General features: G+C 40.5%; 1 protein-coding gene and 1 pseudogene across 4 annotated transcripts in view; one reads left to right on the forward strand and one right to left on the reverse strand.

Moving 5' to 3' along the window:
- Window positions 1-349: 349 nt before the first annotated feature.
- Window positions 350-21,212, forward strand: part of SPAG1 (sperm associated antigen 1) — an 86,509-nt gene continuing 65,646 nt past the window's right edge. Inside the window, exons 1-4 of one of the 4 annotated variants that reach the window (XM_033202982.1) lie at window positions 350-593; window positions 4,714-4,855; window positions 9,325-9,484; window positions 21,035-21,160. In XM_033202982.1, the coding sequence (XP_033058873.1) occupies window positions 4,716-4,855; window positions 9,325-9,484; window positions 21,035-21,160 (426 nt within the window). In that variant the 5' untranslated portion in view covers window positions 350-593; window positions 4,714-4,715. Of the gene's footprint in view, window positions 594-642; window positions 1,041-4,713; window positions 4,856-9,324; window positions 9,485-21,034; window positions 21,161-21,212 lie in introns of those variants that run through there. The other 3 variants (XM_033202981.1, XM_033202984.1, XM_033202985.1) reach the window with 3 other exon arrangements.
- Window positions 8,558-9,061, reverse strand: LOC117079269 (annotated as a pseudogene).

The following is a 21,212-nucleotide window of genomic DNA, read 5'->3' on the forward strand; positions in this document are numbered from 1 at the left end:
CTGAGGCATGAGAATCGCTTGAACCCGGGAGGCAGAGGTTGCAGTGAGCCAAGATCACGACACTGCACTCCAGCCTGGGCGACAGAGCGAGACTCTGTCTCCAAAAAATTAAATACATGAATACAATAAAAAATTTAAAAAAAATATTTATATATATTTATATATATATAGTAGAGGCAGGCTCTCACTGTGTTGCCCCGGCTGGTCTGGAACTCCTGGCCTCAAGCCCTCCTCCTGCCTCGGCCTCCCAAAGTGCTAGGATTACAGGCCTGAGCCCCCTGGGCCTGGCCAATTCCAGCGTTTTAACTCTCTACAACAAATTGAAACTCAAACGAGAGCAAGGGGACATCTCACACCAACTCTTATGCCCAAATGGTCCTCTGCCAGTGAAGGAGGGGAAGGTGAACTTGGGGCCGGTGGGCAGATCTGCCGGACGGCGGGTCGGGGCGTGGCAGAGGCCTAGTCCCCGCCCCGGCCGTCAGCCTGTCGCCTTTGGCTCGGGCCGGGCGACCAGCCCCTCCCTCAGCACCTGCAGCGTAGCCAGAGTCTGTGCGGCGGCCGCGACCTCCCCGAGGCGGCGCGCTGAGAACCAGGTGAGTGCCTGTGTGTGTACCTGCCGGCCGGGAATAGAGGACCTGTCGCATCTCAGTCCTTACTTCCAGGAGCAGGGGTGAGAGGTCGAGGCGGGGAGGCGAAAGGGAGGTGGGCCGCGAGGGAGAGGGAGCCATGGGGTGGACGTCCTTCAGGGCCAGGGTACACACGGGGCTTTCCAGGCCGCGGGGGAAGGTGGCGGGTGGCGGGGCGCGGTGGCAACGCTGGAGTTCCCGGGTCCACTAGCGCAGTCAGCCCTGGTGACCCAAGCCAGGGACTGGGGAGCCATCTGAGACCGTTGCGGCTGGGCTGTGGTGTTCCCCGGTCCCGGCGGGTCCTGGCGCCGCTGTACATAGAAACCGTTGCCACCGCGGGAGGATGCCGTTTCTTTTCGGTCCCCGACTGCAGGGGGCGCTCGGCCCCGTGGATGCAGGAAAGAGGGTGCCTCGGTGGGTGAGACCCAGCTTTTCGCGTTAGTAGGCCCCAGCAGTTTGAACTGGAGGTATTACTAAGCTGTAAATCCAGCTGGGACCGAAGGTTTTTCCAGTCAGAGACAAAAGACTTTGCAAACAGAGGTGGAAGAGTTCTAAAGTATTGTATAACTTGTTTTTTGGAACTTGAGATGGATATTCAGTAGTCTTGAGAAGGTGTATCCTACGGAAAGAAAAGAAAAAAATGGTAGTTTTCAAAAAGGATTCTCAGAGAGACTTGGTCCAAAGGTAGTGAATTCTCTCACTTAATTGTTCAGTTATAGGTCCAACTCCTTGTTGTACTCTTTCTCCCCTTCTCACTACTGCACTTGATTAGTCTTTAAAAAAAAAAAATTCTCAGAAATGTTAAAACGGTGTTCAGAATAAAATTCATTTGATTAGGTAAGAGATGGCTCTATCATTTCATGTGTTTTTAATCACATTTTATTGAAATCATAAAATCTCAGGGGTTGCAAAATACCTTCAATTCAAGGTAATCTATTTTAATCCCATTAGATGCTTACATCTCTCCCACCAAAGATCCCCCACTCTTTGGAAAAATCCTCCTAAGGCAACCCATTCTATTCTGGGCAGCATTAATAATTTACAAGTTCTTCATCTTGCTTTCCTGTAACTTCTACCCTTAAGGTTATCCTTGTCATGGGAGCCATTCATCAATAGGCCCTGCAAGTATGGGGTGAAAGCCACATCTAATTTATCAGCTAGATCTCATCCTGAAGTCTAAGAACTTTCGTCTATATCTTATACCTAAGTCAAAGCCGGCAGGAATTTGGAGAAGTGGACAGTGTCATCCTTTTCTGCAGAGGTCTGATATATGAACAGACTCCCAGAGGGTTGAAAGAAATACTTCTATGAATTAGACCCGTTGCTACTTCTTGTTTTTAAAATTATTGCCCAAGTACAGTGGGTTTTGTTTTAACCTTTGACAGTGACCCACAATAAGAAATATAGTTTACTTGGTAACCTCATGCATTTATATACACACATAATTTCCATTTGTGTAGACATGAAGTAAAAGTTTTTATAAAGCAATATTTACTTTAATATTATATGTCAGGTAGTCCATTTTTTATTGTATTCCATCTCATTATAAAACAATGTTAATTGCAACTCACTAAATTATTTATGGGTTGCTACCTGCAGTTTGAAAATCACTGGTACAGTGGTTAAGTATGTAGGCTCTGTAGTTAGCCTACTGAGACTGGTATCCTTAGTTCACTTGTCGACTTGCTCATTTATAAAATAGGAGTAATTATTAATATCCTTTATGAGAGAGGTTTTGAAGATTAGGTGAGATCATCTATGGCACATGGTAATTTAGCTCCATAAATGTTAACTGTTATTACTAATGTCACTTAAAATAAAATCTACCCAATACAGTAATTGAGGGATTAAATGAAGTAATATATGTAAAGTACTAAGAATGGTGCCTAGCATACATTAATAACTATATATTTGTTGCTATTATTATTAGCATTAGCATTAGCAGCAGTATCTTTAAAGTGAAGTTCTCCAAGGCCTCCTTATTCCCAATTCAATTAAATTTAGTGAATGTTTCTGAAGGGGTATAGGCACTACTTATTATGTTAGCCCTGGAGCTATGGGGATAAATAAAGTAAGCTCTTTCACAATCTAGAAGGGAAGACAAATAAACATAATTCAAATATGTGCTAAGAGAGAGGTAAGTACAGAGCCCGGCCCGGTGGCTCACGCCTGTGATCCCAGCACTTTGGGAGGCCAAGGCAGGCCAGATCACTTGAGGTCAGGAGTTCAAGACCACCTATCTCTACTAAAAATACAAAAATTAGTTGGGCGTGGTGGCCCACACCTGTAATGCCAGCTACTCGAGAGGCTGAAGCAGAAGAATCGCTTGAACCCAGGAGGAGGAGGTGTCAGTAAGCCGAGATTGTGTCACTGCACTCCAGCCTGGGTGACAGAGCAAGACTCTATCTCAAAAAAAAAAAAAGAGAGAGAGAGAGAGAGAGGTATGTACAGAGTGCCCTTAGTGGCCTTAGAACATAGTTCATGGTGTGGTGGGGAGAAGGAGGAGGCAGGGGTTGGGAAAAAGGATTGTGTTAAGGCAAGTTACAGAAAGGATGTTATTATTTATGTTTGTGGTGAATCACAAAGAATGATTGGGATGTTAACAGACAGCTAAACTAGCAGAAGGTCATTCAAAATTAACATTAAAAAAATCTTAAAAAGCAGTTTTGGCACCACAACCTTCTCTGTCATTGTATTCCAGCTTTGCGTAAGTAAAGATTAAGTGAGGTAATCCATGTATGGCCCATAGTAATTTAACTCCATAAATGTTAACTGTTGTTATCAGGGACAGAGAATTCAAAATTAGTAGACTTCCTCCATGGAAAAAACCCTCTACCTTCTTTTCCTACAGAAGTACCTAGAAGGGCTGGGTGTGATGGCTGACACCTGTAATCCCAGCACTTTGGGAGGCCAAGGCAGGAGGATCACTTGAGCCCAGGAGTTCGAGACCAGCCTGGGGAACATGGCGAAACCCCATCTCTACAAAAAAATCTAAGAGAAATTATCTGGGAGTGGTGGCACGTGCCTGTAGTCCCAGCTACTCAGGAGTCTGAGGTGGGAGGATCACCGAGTCCAGAAGGTCAGGCTGCAGTGGCCCCCGATTGCACCACTGCATTTCAGCTTGGCTGACAGAGTGACACCATCTCAAAAACAAAAACAAACAAAACACTCCACCTCCTTTTATACAGAAGTACCTATGTGGCAGGCCAGGTCTCACTAACACAGGCCTCCATAACAACGGTTTCAGTACTGACTGAGGGGTTAAGTTAAATATTAAAAGCCCGTACCCTTAGACAAAGGCTGGGATATAACAAAATCCCACCAAGAGTTTTGCCTAGGCCTTCCCTGGGCCTTAAAGCACGACAAGATAGCAAAGGAATTTTTAACAGGACCCGTTTAGGATTAAAGAAGTTTTATTGTGGGTCTGAAGAAACTCCCCAGACCTCCACAAATAAGTTTTTGGGGGGTCTGAAGGAACTCCCCAAACCTCCGTAATTTAGCAGGAGACAAGATAAGGGTAATCGCCCCAGCACCTGGACCCATTTAAATTAAGTAAATTTACTGAGACCCCAGAGGAAGGTCTTCAGGACTCACACCTTAGTTGTACATTAAAAGAAGTTAATCACTTATGTCTTTAGATGAATGCACACTTACACATGGACATATAGCTTAGAAGGTATATAAGCTCTGGAAAGCTTTGTAATTTTGAGTTGGTCTGGCGATAATTTCCAGGCCTTTTCCCTGTAACCAGTTGCAGAAATAAATACTCTCTTCCTCCTCAATTCATCTGCATCTCATTATTGGGCCACAAAAACTAGCAGGCCAACCCTCAGTTTGGTCCAGGAACACCTAGGTGGTACAGGTACAATGGCTCATGCTTGTAATCCCAGCACTTTGGGAGCCTGAAGCAGGAGGATTGCTTGAGGCCAGAAGTTAGAGACCAGCCTGGGCAACATAGGGAGACCCTGTCTCTACAAAAAAATTTAAAAACTTCAAAAAATACAAAGAAGTACCTACATGGTTACTACTATCCAAATTGAGTATTATTTATACATTAGATTAATAACTTTTAAATATTGTATTTCAGCTATGACCACCAAAGATTATCCATCATTGTGGGGCTTTGGAACAACAAAAACATTTAAAATTCCCATTGAACATCTGGATTTCAAATACATTGAAAAATGTTCAGATGTTAAACATCTGGAAAAAATTCTTTGCGTGCTCAGGTAAGCATTTAAAAATCATTTCATGTTTTAGTATGACCGTTTTAATTACCCTGTTGTTGCCTTCTAAAGGTAAAAGCTACATTAGAAATTGTAGGGTCCAGCCCCACAGGGTCAGTGAGTTTTTCTCCCCGTGTGCGGAGACGAGAGATTGTAGAAATAAAGACTCAAGACAAAGAGATAAAAGAAAAGGCAGCTGGGCCCGGGGGACCACTACCACCAAGACGCGGAGACCGGTAGTGGCCCCGAATGCCAGGCTGCGCTGATATTTATTGGATACAAGCCAAAGGGGCAGGGTAAGGAGTGTGAGCCATCTCCAATGATAGGTAAGGTCACGTGGGTCACATGTCCACTGGACAGGGGGCCTTTCCCTGCCTGGCAGCCGAGACAGAGAGAAAGGGAGGAGATAGAGACAGTTTACACCATTATTTCTGCATATCAAAGACTTTTAGTACTTTCACTAATTTGCTACTGCTATCTAGAAGGCAGAGCCAGGTGTACAGGATGGAACATGAAGGCGGACTAAGAGCGTGACCACTGAAGTACAGCATCACAGGGAGATGGTTAGGCCTCCGGATAACTGATGTCAGGCCCTCCACAAGAGGTGGAGGAGTAGAGTTTTCTCTAAACTCCCCCGGGGAAAGGGAGACTCCCTTTCCTGGTCTGCTAAGTAGCGGGTGTTCTTCCTTGACACTGACGCTACCACTAGACCACAGTCCGCTTGGCAACAGACATCTTCCCAGACGCTGGCATTACCGCTAGACAAAGGAGCTCTCTGGCGGCCCTGCCAGGGCATAACAGAAGGCTTGCACTCTGGTCTTCTGATCATTTCTCACTATGTCCCCTCAGCTCCAATCTCTGTATGGCCTGGTTTTTCCTAGGTTATGATTGTAAAGTGAGGAGTATTATAATACTGGAATAAAGAGTAATTGCTACAAACTAATGATTAATGGTATTCATATATAATCATATCTATGATCTATATCTAGTATAACTATTTTTATTTTATATATTTTATTATACTGGAATAGCTCATGCCGTCGGTCTCTTGCCTCAGCACCTAGGTGGCTTGCCGCCCACAAGAAATACTGAAGAAAATTCTCAAATATTGAGATTGTTGTTTTTGCCCATGCATGGTAGGTCCCAAAATAGTGATTTTGATCCTATGGTTAGTTTGGAGAGTTTCACCTAGGTCTACTGCCAGCATGAGACGTAGGCTAATTAGTATCCAGGAGGGCATTTTTCTTGGCTTCTCTACATTTTCTAGGAGAAGGTAAAGTAGCTGTGAAAGCAGCCATTAGGGTGGGGTGTGATGGCTCATGCCTGCAACACTAGCATTTTGGGAGGCCGAAGCAGGTGGATCATTTGAGTTCAGGAGTTCAAGACCAGCCTGAGTAACAGAGTAAAATCCTGTCTCTACAAAAAATATAAAAATTATCTCGACCTGTAATCCCAGCTACTCAGAAGGCTGAGGTGGGAGGATTGCTTTAGCCTTGGAGGCTAGAGTGATCCCTGGTTGTGTCACTGCACTCCAGCCTGGGTGACAGTCTCAAAAAATCAAAAAAAAAAAAAAGCTATTAGGAGATAAGCTTATCTCACCAACCTAGGCTGGTGGCACTTTCCCACTTCATATCACCTGACAACAAAGGAGGGTGACCCACCACACGCTGACCACATGGAGGGTGGCGGGGAGGCCTGAAGGTAACATCAGAAGGCAGGGAATCAGGACCTTTTCAGGGTAGAGCCCCATCCTAGTGACTGTCCCACTGAATATACATCAAATGTGGTTGTTAAAAATGCACATTTGAGGACCCTATTCCCAGCAATGCTGCTTCAAAAAATCTGGGATAGGGCCAGGGAACATATGATTTAACAGTGGAGCTGGCTGACTGATATGCAGGTGTTCAAGGAACCCACTTCAAGAACACTGTCCTGAGGAGTACCAACCTGTGACACCTCTTTTGGATTTCTTTTCTTTTTTCCTTCCTTCCTTCCTTCCTGCCTTCCTTCCGCCCGTCCTTCCTTCCGTCCTTCCTTCCTTCCTATCTCTCTCTCTCTTTCTATCTCTTTCTTGCTTCTTTTTTGTTTTTGTTTTTGTTGTTTTTTTTTTTAAGACTGGATCTCACTATGTTGTCCAGGCTGATGTCAAACTCCTGGACTTGAGCAATCCTCCTGCTTTGGCCTCCCAAAGTGCTGGGGCCTCTTTGGATCTCTTGAGCTATTTTCATTTGGAGACCAGAGTTCTATTGCAGAAGACACTTGTGGAGCATGAGCTACTTTCCAGGAATCTAGAATTCCTTTTGCTCTGTGGCGGTTCTTTATTTCCTCTATCCCTATTCCTTATCATTGAGTTCTTTCCTTTTTCTGTTTCATCACCTTTAGCTTCCTGTCTTCCCTGTTGCTCCCCAGCCAGACACTGATGGAAAGTGAAAAATCAGTAATATCAACTGTTTTCCCTTTTTTAGCAGAATATTATCATGTATACTTGGTCAAGGACGAATAAATAAAAATGAAAAGTTTATTGGATGAAACAGTTGGAAAGCTACAGTTATAATAATGTTGGTTCCAAGAAATTCTATGAATAGCCTAATTCAGTGATAATATATTGAACTTGGAATTGTTTTTTAACATTTAATTTGGAAATGAAATTTATTTATATTTTTCTAGAAATGTAAGAATGAACAGACCTACAAAAGAATGGGAAAAGACTGCTTTTCCTTAAAATAAAAGGAACAGATGTCTCCATTTAACTCTCTAAGGAAAGAATTCTGTTCCTTGAGTGGTTGAATTTCAGGGTGTGTTGTTTAAGCTGTTTATCTGCCATTTTCTTCCTACCTCTTTGAAAAAAAAAATTTAACTATGAACAGAAAATTCTTGTTGAAAAGGAAGTCCAAATTATGTTTCTGCCAGTCTCTAATACTGAATTTATGAGTTTAATATCATGTACAAAATGAACATATGAACATACATATGTTGAAGAGAAAATATTATTCCATTTTTATTAAAGTTTTGTTTCTTTGGTTGATATTAAACTGAAATTTATGTGATACATGAGATTTGAAACTTAAAAAAAGTAAATGACAAATTTTTTTTTTTTTTTTTTGAGACAGAGTCTCTCCCTGTCACCCAGGCTGGAGTACAGTGGTGTGATCTTGGCTCACTGCAACCTCTGCCTTCTGGATCAAGCGATTCTCCTGCCTCAGCCTCCCATGTAGCTGGGATTACAGGCGCTCACTACCTTGCCTGGCTAATTTTTGTACTTTTAGTAGAGAGTCCATTTCACCATGTTGGCCAGGCTGTTCTCGAACTCCTGACCTCAAGTGATCCGCCTGCCTGGGCCTCCCAAAGTGCTGGGAATACAGACCTGAGTCACAGCGCCCAGCCTGATAAAAATTTAATATAGTTAACTATTCATTGATATGTTTATTGACTTCATCATAAGCTATATATTTAATTAAAAATCAAACTATGAGTCTGCAAACCAGATGCTGTCAAGCAAATTGCCATCCATGATCCATAATTCTTTTTATATTTTTAACTCAGACAAATATGTAAGATTCAGTAAATTTTAATGTTTCAAATGTTTTCCAAAAAATTATCAGAAGCGCCCAGTTATAAAATAGTTGGATAATCCATTTACCCCAAATGAACTACCTGTTTGTGTGTGAGGTAGCAATCTTCTGTGACACTACTACCCTTAATTCATATGCATTCCCTCTTCACATGAAGAGTACAGACAACAAAAAGGGACAGATGAGTCTCATTATTCATTGACTCTTGGTGTTTTCATCGTGTCTTAAATGCCTGATTTCAATTTTACGGCAAAAAAAAATACCAATATTTATTCTGAAAGGTAATTGTATGTTCCAAGCGGCCAATATTAACAACTTCCATCACGACTCTAGGAATAATTCGCAGTTCTGAACCATGTTTTAGAAAAACATTTCCAGCGGTCTGTACGGGATTTATTCATATTCCATCATTGATAATAATTGCACTTCTTGGAGCAGGAACTTGAAATTCTTCTGTTGCAAACTATAAGACTGCTGTGAAAGGTGTACTTTCAGGAACAGAGTACTTTTTATGCCAGCCGCGGGTCAGACCTCAGAGTGATCTTAAAGGAACCCATTGACATGGTGGTGCCGGGATGAACCCAGAACCCACGCCAACTCCGCGGAGCAGCCCCACTTCCTCCACGGTGCTGGGGACCACCCCGCCCTACTCACCCTTATCCAATTTTTCAAGTGTGTGATGAAAACTGGTTTCTTTGAAGTTCCTTTTTTTCTTCATTGTATCGTTCCGTAGATTAATGGGTAAAAATTGAGACTGTGCAGGTTGAGGAAAGAGACTGGGAAGCAGCCCTTGAGATCTCCACAGAACCTTAGGGCTCCATGGAACCCAGCCTGCAAACCACTGGTCTAGATGATCCTAAATAAGGTGCTAACTCTAAAACTTATTTATTTCTTTTAAAGGTCTGGCGAGGAAGGATGTTATCCTGAACTTACAGAATTTTGTGAAAAGCACCTTCAAGCCTTGGCCCCTGAAAGTAGAGCTTTGAGGAAAGATAAACCAGCAGCAACAGCAGCCAGTTTTACAGCTGAAGAATGGGAAAAAATTGATGATGATATAAAGGTATAGAGTAATACCAATTTTCCACAGATATTGTTGAGACATTGTATATGTGTTTACTTATCTGAAATCCTAGGCTTCTTGTTTGTCTGTAAAGGGCTTCTAGTGTCAATTAGGCAGGATTGGTCGCTTTTTACACCCAGGGGAACATTGCAAATTTGCGTGTGTGTGCACGTCCATACATGTGTGCATTTAAATTAGCTGAATAATATTCCATCCTATTAAAAAAACCTATAATTTAATCATCTTCAATAAATAGTGCTGAATAAACATGTTTATTTGTAATTTTTTTTTTTTTTTTTTTGAGATGGAGTCTCGCTTTGTCGCCCAGGCTGGAGTGCAGTGGTGTGACTTCGGCTCACTGCAACCTCTGCCTCCCGGGTTCAAGTGATTCTCCTGCCTCAGCCTCCCGAGTAGCTGGGATTACAGGCACATGCCACCATGCCTGGCTAATTTTCGTATTTTTAGTAGAGATGGGGTTTCACCATGTTGGCCAGACTTCTCAAACTCCTGACCTCAGGTGATCCGCCCACCTCGGCCTCCCAAAGCGCTGGGATTACAGGCATGAGCCACCATGCCTGGCCTACTTTTTGCACCTCCCTGATTATTTCCTCAGGATAAATTATTAGAATTCAAATTGCTTGGTCAGGTATGGTTGCTCACACCACCTGTAATCCCAGTACTTTGGGAGGCTGAGTCAGAAGGATCACTTCAGGCCAGGAGACCAGCCTGGGCAACATAGTCAGAGTTGTCTCTACAAAAATACAAAACTTACCTGGACATGGTGACATGTGCCTGTAGTCCCAGCCATTCAGGAGGCTGAGACAGGAGGATCGCTTTATCCTGAGAGATTGAGGCTGCCGTGAGCTGTGATGGTGTCATTGCACTCTGGCCTGGGTGACAGAGTGAGACCCAGTCTAAAAACAAAAAGCAAGAGAGAGAGAAAAAAAAAATTTAATTGTTTGATCAAAGGGTTTGAATGTTTTTAAGGCTTTTCAAATGTATGTTCTCAGAAAATTTGTACCTTCATACATCAACTCCAACAGTGTATAAGAATGCCCAAGCCAGGTGCAGTGGTGTGTGCCTATAGTCCCAGTTACTCAGGGAGGATTGCTTGAACCCAAGAGTTTGAGGCCAGCCTAGACAATACAGAGAGACCTGGTTTCTTTATTTTTAAAAAAAAAATGCCCATTTTTAGGTTCTTTTTGTTGGATACTGTAATCATTTTTAGTCAATTAAATAGTTGAAAAAATGGTAGTACCATAGTCCCTTCTTATCTTTGGGGCATACTTTCCAAGACCCCCAGTAGATGCCTAAAACTGCAGATAGTACTGAAGCCTAAATATACCATGTTTTTTCCTCTATATGCATGTCTATGATAAAATTTAACTTATAAATTAGGCACAGTAAAAGATTAACAATAACTAAAAAAACAGAACAATTATAACAACATACTGTTGTAAGAGTTATGTGAATATGAGCTCTCTTTCTCTCAAAATATCTTACTGTATTGTACTCACCTATTTTTGGACTGCAGTTGACTGTGGGTAACTGAAACCACAGAAGGCAAAATTACAGATAAGGGGAGGACTATTGTAGTATATTTTTTTATTACTAGTAAAGTTGAGTTATCTTTCATGGATCTGTCACTTAAATTTCTTAAATATTTACAGATTTCTTTTAATCAGCTTTATTGAAGTAAAATTTATATTCCATAAAAATTACTAACTTTATAGTGTACATTTCACTGAGTTTTGACAAATGTATGTGATACAGAACATTTCCATTTTCTTTTGCCCATTTGTGGTCAGTGCAGACCCCACTGCCTGGGCTTTGGCAACCACTGAACTGTCAGCATAGTTTTGCCTTTTCTAGACTTGTGTGTAAATGTAATCATACAGTATGTTGTTGTTCCTGTGTGTCTTCTTTCACTTACATAATGCTTCTGAGATTCATCTATGTGGTTGCTTGTGTCTATAGTTCATTCCTCTGAGTTGCTGAGTAGTATTGAATTGTATGAATATCCTACAGTTTGTTTACCCACTTACCTTTGGTAAGACCCCCAGTGGATGCCTAAAACCTAGATAATACTGAGCCGTAAATATACTGTGTTTCAACTGCCAAAATATTTTCCAAAGTGGCTGTACCATTGTGCAATCCTGACAGCAATATATAAAATTTCCACCTGCTTTATATCCTGGTCAGCACATAGTATTGTCAGTTTTGTTAGTTTTAGCCACTTTACCAGGTATCTCATTGTGGTTTTAATTTGCGTATCTCTAATGACTAATGACATTGAGTGTCTTTTCATGTAACTTCTATTGTGAAGTGTCTTTACATCCTTTGCCCATTAAAAAAAAAATTGCATTGTGTTCTTACTGAGTTACGAAGTACTTGTTCTTTATCAGATACATTGCTCTGTTGCCCAGGCTGGAGTGCAGTGATACCATCATGACTCACTGCAGCCTTGACCTCCCAGACTCAAGCAATTCTCCCACTTCAGCCTACAGAGTAGCTGGGACCGCAGGCGTGCACCACTATGCTTGGCTATTTTTTTTTTAATTGTTTGTAGAGACAGGGCTTCACTATGTTGTCCAGGCTAGTCTTGAATACCTGGGCTGCTTTGGCCCCTCAAAGTGCTGGGATTACAGGCATGAGCCACCATGCCCAGCTATCTTTTCTTATTTATTTGTTTGTTTGTTTATTTATTTATTTATTTATTTTGAGACAGTTTCGCTCTTGTTGCCCAGGCTGGAGTGCAATGGCGCAATCTCAGCTCATCGCAACCTCCGCCTCCCAGGTTCAAGCAATTCTTCTGCCTCAGCTTCCTGAGTAGCTGGAATTACAGGCATGTGCCACCACGCCCGGCTAATTTTGTATTTTTAGTAGAGATGGGGTTTCTCCATGTTGGTCAGGCTGGTCTCAAACTCCCAACCTCAGGTGATCTGCCCGTCTTGGCCTCCCAAAGTGCTGGGATTACCGATGTGCGCCACCACGCCCAGCCTCTTTTCATTTTTTTTTTTTTAACAGTATCTTTGGAAGAGTACAAGTTTTAACTTTTGATGAAATCTTTTTTTTATTGTTTGGGCTTTTGTGTTTTATCTAAGAAATCTTTGTTTAATCCAAGACCTCTAATTTTTTCTCCTAGAAAGTTTATAGTTTTAATTCTTATATCTAGGTCTATAATCAGTTTTAATTTTTGTATTGGTGTTTGAACAAAAAGTATTCAAGCACCGTTTAATAAAATATTATCTTTAAATTTCTTGGTACCATTGTCAAAACTCAGTTGACCAAAGCTGGGTGTGGTGGTGCATGCCTGTAGTCCCAGTTTCTCTGGAGGCTGAGACAAGGAGATGACTTGAGCCCAGGAGTTTTAGGCTATGGTGCACTATTACCAAGCCTGTGAATAGCTGTTTAACTCTAGGCTGGACAACACAGCAAGACCTCATCTCTAAAAAATCTGTTTTAAAAAAATCAACTGGACTGAGCACAGTGGCTCACGCCTGTAATCCAGCACTTTGGGAGGCTGAGGTGGGTGGATCACTTGAGTTCAGGAGCTCAAGACCAGCCTGGCCAACGTGGCAAAACCCCATCTCTACTAAATACCAAAAATTAGCTGAGCATGGTGGCATGTGCCTGTAGTCCCAGCTACTCAGGAGGCTGAGGCACAAGAATTGCTTGAACCCAGGAGGCAGAGGTTGCAGTGAGCTGAGATGGTGCCACTGAACTCCAGTCTGGATGACAGAGCAAGACTGTCTCAAAAAAAAAAAAAAGAATCAATTGATCTTATGTGTGCGTCTATTTCTGACTCCCTCAATTCTGTTTCATTATTTTAATTTTTATATTTATTTATTTATTTTATACTCCTTGATAAGCAAGACTATCCCATAGGCAGTCTGTCCACAGTAGCATGTTTCATTATATTAAATGTACATCTTTATTACCTTCTTGTCTTCATTGCAATCGTTTTACAGTAACTCTTGAAATTTTACTGTAATAAAAGGCTGGAAAAAAAAAGAGGCTGGAGGTAGTGCAAGTCTTCCACCTTTGTTCTTTTTAAAAGTTGTTTTGGCTATTTTAGGTCTTTTGCTTATTACAAAATAACTTGCTTGTGTTTGAATTGGGATTGTGTTGAATTCATGGATCAATTTTGGAAGAACTGACATCTTAATACTGAGGTTTCGGATCCATGAACATTGTATATTTCTCCATTCATTTAAGTCTTCCATTTTTTTTACAGCAATGTCTTATAGTTTTCAGTATATAGTTCGTGCATGGTTTTGCTAAACTTATTCCTAAACATTACATGTAGCTCATGCTATTATAAATCTTAATATTTTTGTAATTTCAATGTTTTGCTCATCCTGTCACCTCAGTTATGAAAGTTTGTTTTTTTTCATTATAGTGAAATACATATTACATGAAATGTATTATCTTTACCAGTTTTAAGTGTACAGTTCAGTAGTGTTAAGCATTTTCACATGGTTATGCAACCACTCTTCAGAACTTTTTCATTCTGCAAAACAAATGCTACACTCATTAAACAACTCCCCATTTTCCCCACTCCCCTATCCCCTAGCAAGCACCATTCTATTGCCGTTCCTGTAAGTTTGACTACTCCAGATACCTAATTTTAATTTCAATTTTTAATTGTACAAGTTTATACTTATCTAATTGCTTTTTCATATTGACTTCATATCCTGCAATTTTGTTAAAGTCATGGATTAGTTCTAGGAATGTTTTTGTAGATTCATTGGATTTTCTACCTGCAGGATCATGCCATCTGTGAAAAATGAGAGATTTGCTTCTTTTCCAGTCTGCCATTTATTTATTTATTTATTTTACTTGCCTTATCGAACTGGCTAGAACCTCCAGTTCAGTAGAAGTGGTAAGAGCAGATATCCTTGCCTATTTCCCAGTCTTACAGGGAAATCATTTTGAATTTCACTATGAAATATAATGTGAGCTTTAAATTTTGTGTAGATGCCCTTTATCAAGTTGAAGTTTTCTTCTGTTCCTTGTTTGATGAGAATTTTTTATCATGAATGGGTTTTCAATTTTGTGAAATGCTTTTTCTGCATTTATTGAGATGAACAGATGATTTTCTTTGTAGTCTGTTAATAAGGTAAATTATGTAGATTGTTTTCAAATATTATACCAACCTTTCATTCCAGGATAAACTCTACTTGGTCGTGATATATCTTTTACAAATATATTCCTGGATTTGATTTGCTAAAATTCTGTGAAGGGTTTTTGTGTCTATGATCATGAGAGATATTGGTCAGTAGTTTTATTTTCCTGTAATGCCATTGTCTGGTTTTGGTAGCAGGGTAATGCTGGTCTCATAGAAGGAGTTGGGAAGTATTGTCTCCTCTTCTGTTTTCTAAAAAAGTTGGTATATAATTGGTATTATTTCTTTCTTAAATGTTTTCAGTTCACTGTTGACACTGTATAGGCCTGGGATTTTCTTTGTAGGAAAGATTTTAACTGTGAATTCAATTTTTCAAATAGATACAAGGCTGTTCAGGTTATCTTTAGAGCTCTCTTTCTGTACAGCTTCCTCCTCTCTGATATTTTTTTCCCCTGAAACCTCACAGTCTTGGTCTCCCTAACGTCCAAACTTTGTCTGCTGAATTCAGCAAGACCACAGGGTTCTGTTTGGGTACTTTTACTGTGCTGCAGCTTGGAAACTGCAGTGAGTGAGTGAGTTGGAGCAACTGTAGGGCTTACCTCATTTGTTCCCCTTTCTGTCAATGATCACTGTCCTGTGCCTCCCTGGTTCAGGTGATTCTCCCACCTCAGCCTCCCGAGTAGTTGGGATTACAGGCACGTGCCACCGCACCCAGCTAATTTTTGCGTTTTTTCTATTAATGTATTTCTCATTGTTTTTTAAGAATTCTGTACTGTATATTGTAAATTTTCCTCTAGCTTGTTGTTTACCTTTTAAATGTTGTGTGTGGTGTTTTTTATTTTTTAAAATTTTTATGCTATCCTCTTAATTTTATTCTTTAAGATCTTTTCATCAGCTTTTATAGTTAGGAAGGTTTGCTCTCCACCAGATACATATTTACTTATATTTTCTTAGAGTTTCTTCAGTTTCATTTTGCTTAAGAAATTATTTTTGGGCTGGGCATGAGTGGCTCATGCCTGTAATCCCATCAGTTTGGGAGGCCGAGGAGGGCGGATCACCTAAGGTCAGGAGTTCGAGACCACCCTGGCCAACATGGTGAAACCCTGTCTCTACTAAAAATACAAACAATCAGCCAGGTGTGGGGGTGCATGCCTGTAATCCCAGCTACTCAGGGGGCTGAGGCATGAGAATCAGTTGAACCCAGGAGGTGGAGGTTGTAGTGAGCAAAGATTGCACCATTGTACTCCAGCCTGGGAGTCAGAGCTAGACTCTGCCTAAAATAAAGAAAAAAAAATATATATATATATATATGTGTGTGTGTGTGTATATATATATGTATGTGTGTGTATGTGTATATATATGTGTGTGTGTGCATATATATATAAAATATATGTATCTCACAGATTCTGGAGAACCAGTTTTTTTGTTTATTTTATTTTATTTATATTTTTCTGGGGTTAAAAATGATTTTAAAACATCTAAAAACAATGTTGAGGTATATGCATTCTGTAACTTACAATGCTGCTTTTTAAACTTTCAGCCTTCTCATTTTGTTGGCTTGAGCTCAAAAATATGGTAATTAATCTACCAGTCAAAAATAGCACTTTATGTCCAGACTTTTTGGCCTGGTTTTCAGGATGTAGACAGCTTGATTTTAGTTGAAGAGCCTATGTTTTTCCCCAGTGTGTGTCTTTGCTCTTCTTGACCACTTTTTTTTTTTTTTTGAGATGGGGTCTTGCTGTGTCACCCAGGCTGGAGTGCAGTGGCACAATCATAGCTCGCTGCAGCCTTGAACTCTTGGGCTCAAGTGATCCTCCTCATTCTCCCAAGTAGCTGGGATTACAGGCATTCACCACCACACTCAGCTAAGTTTTTTGTAGAGACATGGGTCTTGCTATGTTGCCCAGGCTGGTCTAGAACTCCTGTTGGTCACTTCGCAAGTTAGTTTCCTTTTCACTTGCCTTTCTTTCATACTTTGTCACTTGTCCCCTTTTCTCTATTCTTTCTTGCTCCCTTCCTCCTCTATAAATCTTCCTCTTAGCTTTTACCATTCTAACCTTATTGCTTTTCTTTTTCTTCTCATATTTCTCCTCTTTGCCCTTTTTCATCCTCCCTGCCTTCTATATACAGATAGGACAGACAATATAGTTGTTTTTTCTTTTTTTTTTTCTGTATCCCAGTGCTTTTAAGAGTGTCTAACAAATATTAGAACTCTCAATACATCTTTTCTGAATAATAAGTAATACTATTTCACGGATAATAAATATCTTACTCAATTTTTTTTCTGGCACCTGTGACAATTTAATAAACATTAAGAACCTACTATATGTCAGACACTGAATCACAAAGATGAAATTAAGATATAGGCCCTGCCCTCAAGGAATTTACAGCGTAAGAAGAGAGACTAACAATAGATGATTTTAAAATATTTATGCTAATATATTATGGAGGAGAAGCACTTTTAGCCCAACTAGGAAGTTCTGGGAAATCTTGCTGAAAAGAATGATGAATAAGGTCTTGCAAGATAAATAAAAGTAGGAACGGCAACAACAATGTATATATACTTAACAAGACTGAACTGTAGACTTAAAAACTGTTAAGATGGCCAATTTTATTATGTTATGCATATTTACCACAATTTAAAATAAAAGGTACGAAGTATGTTCCAGATAGTGAGGATGGCAAGATCACATTGTCTAAAAAATTGACTCATAGGAAACTATGATAAATATAGTTGACTCTTGAACAACACAAGGAGTTAGGGGCACTGGCTCCCTTTACAGTCAAAAATCTACTTACAACTTTTGACTCCCCCAGAACTTAACTACTGATAGTCTATTGTTGACTGAAAGCCTTACCAATAACATAAACAGTTGATTAACATATATTTTGTATGTTATATAGATTATATACTGTATTCTTACAATAAAGTAAGCTAGAGAAAAGAAAATATTATTAGGAAAATCCTAAGGAAGAGAAGATACATTTTCTATGCATTAAGTGGAAGTGGATCATCATAAAGGTCTTCATCCTCGTCATCATCACATTAAGTAGGTTGAGGAGGAGGAGGCACAGGAGGTGTTGGTTTTGCTGTCTCAAGGGTAGCAGAGATGGAAGAGGTGGAGGAGATGAAAGGAGAGGTAGGAGAGGCGGGAGAGGCAGGTGTACTTGGTGTAACTTTATAGAAATCAATCATAATTTCTGTCTTTTGCTTTTTCATTTCTCTAAAAATGTTACTATATGGTACCAATCCTTCTTCTACCATTTGCTTTAGTTTTAGTCCCCATATCACAGAGGATAGATGTTGTGAAAGAAGTCAAAAACAGTCTTAAGTAATCGGAGCCCTTCTGCCAGATTGTCTAATGTTAGTTTATTTTCTGGCATTGCTTCTTCTGTGTCTTCTCATTGTCTGGCACTGGTTCAGAAGCACTTACCTTCATGAAGTCATCTTCTGTTAACTACTGTGGTGTGGCGTTAGCACTTGAATTTCTCCAACATCCATATCTTGAAACACTTCACCCCCAACTTTTTTTTGGCATATTCATAATCTCTTTTATGATTTCCTTGATTTGCTCTATTTTAAATCCTATGAAATCCTGGACAACATCTGGACAGTTTTTTTCTAGCATGGATTTATTATTTCATGGCTTTTTTTTTTTTTTTTTTCTTAGAGATGGGATTTTGCCATGTTGCCAGGGCTGGAATGCAATGGCTATTCACAGGCAGGGTCATAGCACACAGTACAGCTACAACTCTTGGGCTCAAGTGATCCTCCTGCCTCAGCCTCCTGAGTAACTGGGGCTAGTGGTGCATGTGCCACCACTCCTGGCTTAATGGTTTTTTCTATAATGATGATGGCATTTTCAATGGTGTAATCCTTCTAGACGTTCATGATGTTCTATCAGGGTTCTCTTCTGTAGTGTTGACAGTCCTTTCCATAGAGTAGGGCATGCAGTGAAGTTCTTTTTTTTTTTTTCTTTCTTTTTTTTTTGAGATGGAGTCTTGCTCTGTCACCCAGCCTGGAGTGCAGTGGCTCACTGCAAGCTCGGCCACCTGGGTTCACACCATTCTTCTGCCTCAGCCTCCCGAGTAACTGGGACTATAAGTGCCCACCACCATGCCCAGCTAATTTTTTTTGTATTTTTAGTAGAGATGGGGTTTCACCATGTTAGCCAGGATGGTCTCAATCTCCTGACCTCGTGATCCACCCGCCTTGGCTTCCTAAAGTGTTGGGATTACAGGCGTGAGCCACCACACCCAGCTGGCATGCAGTAAAGTTCTTAAAGATCTTTGTGACCCCCTGATCTAGAGGTTGAATTAGAGACATTGTTTTGGGGTAAGTAGACCACTTGACCCCTTTGGTCTTGAACTCATGGGGTTCTGGGTGGCCTAGGACATTGTCCAACATCAAAAGACAGTCCCTTAGTGGCAAGGTACATCCTGACTTCAGGAACAAAGCATTGATGGAACCAATACAGAAAAAGGGTTCTTGAATAGGCCTTCTTGCTGTACAGTCAAAAGACTGGCAGCTGATATCTATCTTTTCCCCTCAAGGCTTGAGGGTTAGCAGCTTTACAGATAAAGTCAGTCCTGATCATAAACCCAACTGCGTTTGCACAAAATAGTTGAGTTTCCCTTTCCCTTCCTGCCTTAAATCCTGGTGCTTGCTTCTGTTCCTTACTAATAAATATCCTTTGTGGCATTTTTTTTCCCCCTAGAATACAGCACTTTCATCTGCATTAAAAATCTGCTCAGACAGATATTCTTTCTCTTTAGTGATTTTCTCAATGGCACCTGGAAACTTGTCTGCTGCCTTTTGGTTGGGAGAAGCTGCTTCTCCTGTTCTCTTGACATTTTAAAAGCCAAACCTTTTTCTAAAATTCAAACCATCCTTTGCTGGCATTCAATTCTTCAGCTTTATAGGTTCATGATCTTCTTTTGCTTTAAGTTGTCATATAGTGACTTTGCTTTTTCTGGAATCATATTAGAATCTATAGGAATGTCTTTTTCTCTCTTTTTTTTTTTTTTTGAGAATGAGTCTTGCTCTGTCGCCCAGGCTGGGGCACAGTGGTGCCACCTCGGCTCACTGCAACCTCCGCCTCCTGGGTTCAAGCAATTCTTCTGCCTCAGACTCCCCGGTAGCTAGGATTACAGGCGCCCGCCACCACGCCTGGCTAATTTTGTATTTTTAGTAGAGACGGGGTTTCACCACGTTGGCCAGGCTGGTCTGGAACTCCTGACATCAAGTGATCTGCCCGCTTCGGCCTTCCAAAGTGCTGGCATTACAGGAGTGAGCCACCACGCCCAGTCAGGAATGCCTTCCTTACATCAATCTTGCACCCACATGAAGGCTGCATTTTCAATACAAGATAAAAAGACATTTCACAAGAAGTGCAAAGTCTTTGCACCTGATGGTGTAGCCGCAGTGATGCAATGATGGCCTCATAAATTTCCCTCTCCTCTCCTCTTCTCCCTCTTCCTTCCCCCTCCCCCCCTCTCCCCCTCCCTCTTCCTCTCTCCCTTTCCCTCCCCCTTTCCTCTCCCTCTCCTCTCCCTCTTTTTTCTTTTCTTTCTTTTTTTTCAGTGGTCCTTATTCTGGATTCATTTATTTTGAAATGGTGGGCAACTGCAACTGTAGCTTATGCCAGATCTTAATCTCTGGCACATATCAAGCAATTCAACTTTTTCTTTTGTAATATCATGTGTTTTCTCTGCTTCTTGGGAGCACTTCCAGCATCACTAGTGACACTTCGTATGGGTCCCATGGTGTTATTTAAGGTTTACAGTGTTGCACTAAACATCATAAAAATATGTGAGAACTGTGAGAGATCACTTTTTATGACAAGATGCAGTTTACTAGAGATAAACTGCTTCTGCAGAGATGACTAGTGTCACAAGGCATTTTAAGCAGATACTTGTAACTTAAAGCTTACAACAACAGCAACAGGAGGTGGCTGTGAAATTATTATGTATTGTAGTGTGTAATACAGTCAGTTTTATGCAGTTATGATTTAATACTGCATCCTTATGTCTTTTTTTTTACATTTCTCTTTACTGTGAATGGTGCTGTTTATGGTCTGTAAGTGTTTGTGTGGGTAAGTTTTGATAAATTTTAACTTTTTATAACTTGTGTATACTTTATTGTAGTAAATGATAAACTAGGCTAGTATCTACATATATTTTATGCATTCATGAAATACCTAACTTTATCTTAATTTTTTGATATTTCTAATCATCTGTGAGTTTTTTTCAAACTGTCACAAATCTCCAAATATTTTTCCAATATTTTTACTGAAAAAAATCCACATATAAATAGACCCATGCAGTTCAAACTTGCATTGTTCAAGGGTCAGCTATAGTTCTTTCTTATGCTTGGTTATAATTATTTCACACTATATATTTACCTTTTTCTCTATTCTCAGAGTTGGGTATCGGAAATTAAAAAAGAAGAAGATAAAATGCACTTTCATGAAACCGAGACATTTCCAGCAATGAAAGATAATTTGCCTCCAGTTCGTGGTTCAAACAGCTGTCTTCATGTTGGCAAGGTAGGCCTTTTTGATATCTTTGTGGGTGGTAGTGGGAGAGGATTGTTGCTGT

The sequence above is a fragment of the Trachypithecus francoisi genome, unplaced genomic scaffold (genome assembly GCF_009764315.1).
Source record: "Trachypithecus francoisi isolate TF-2019V2 unplaced genomic scaffold, Tfra_2.0 Lachesis_group7, whole genome shotgun sequence".
Lineage (NCBI taxonomy): Eukaryota > Metazoa > Chordata > Mammalia > Primates > Cercopithecidae > Trachypithecus > Trachypithecus francoisi.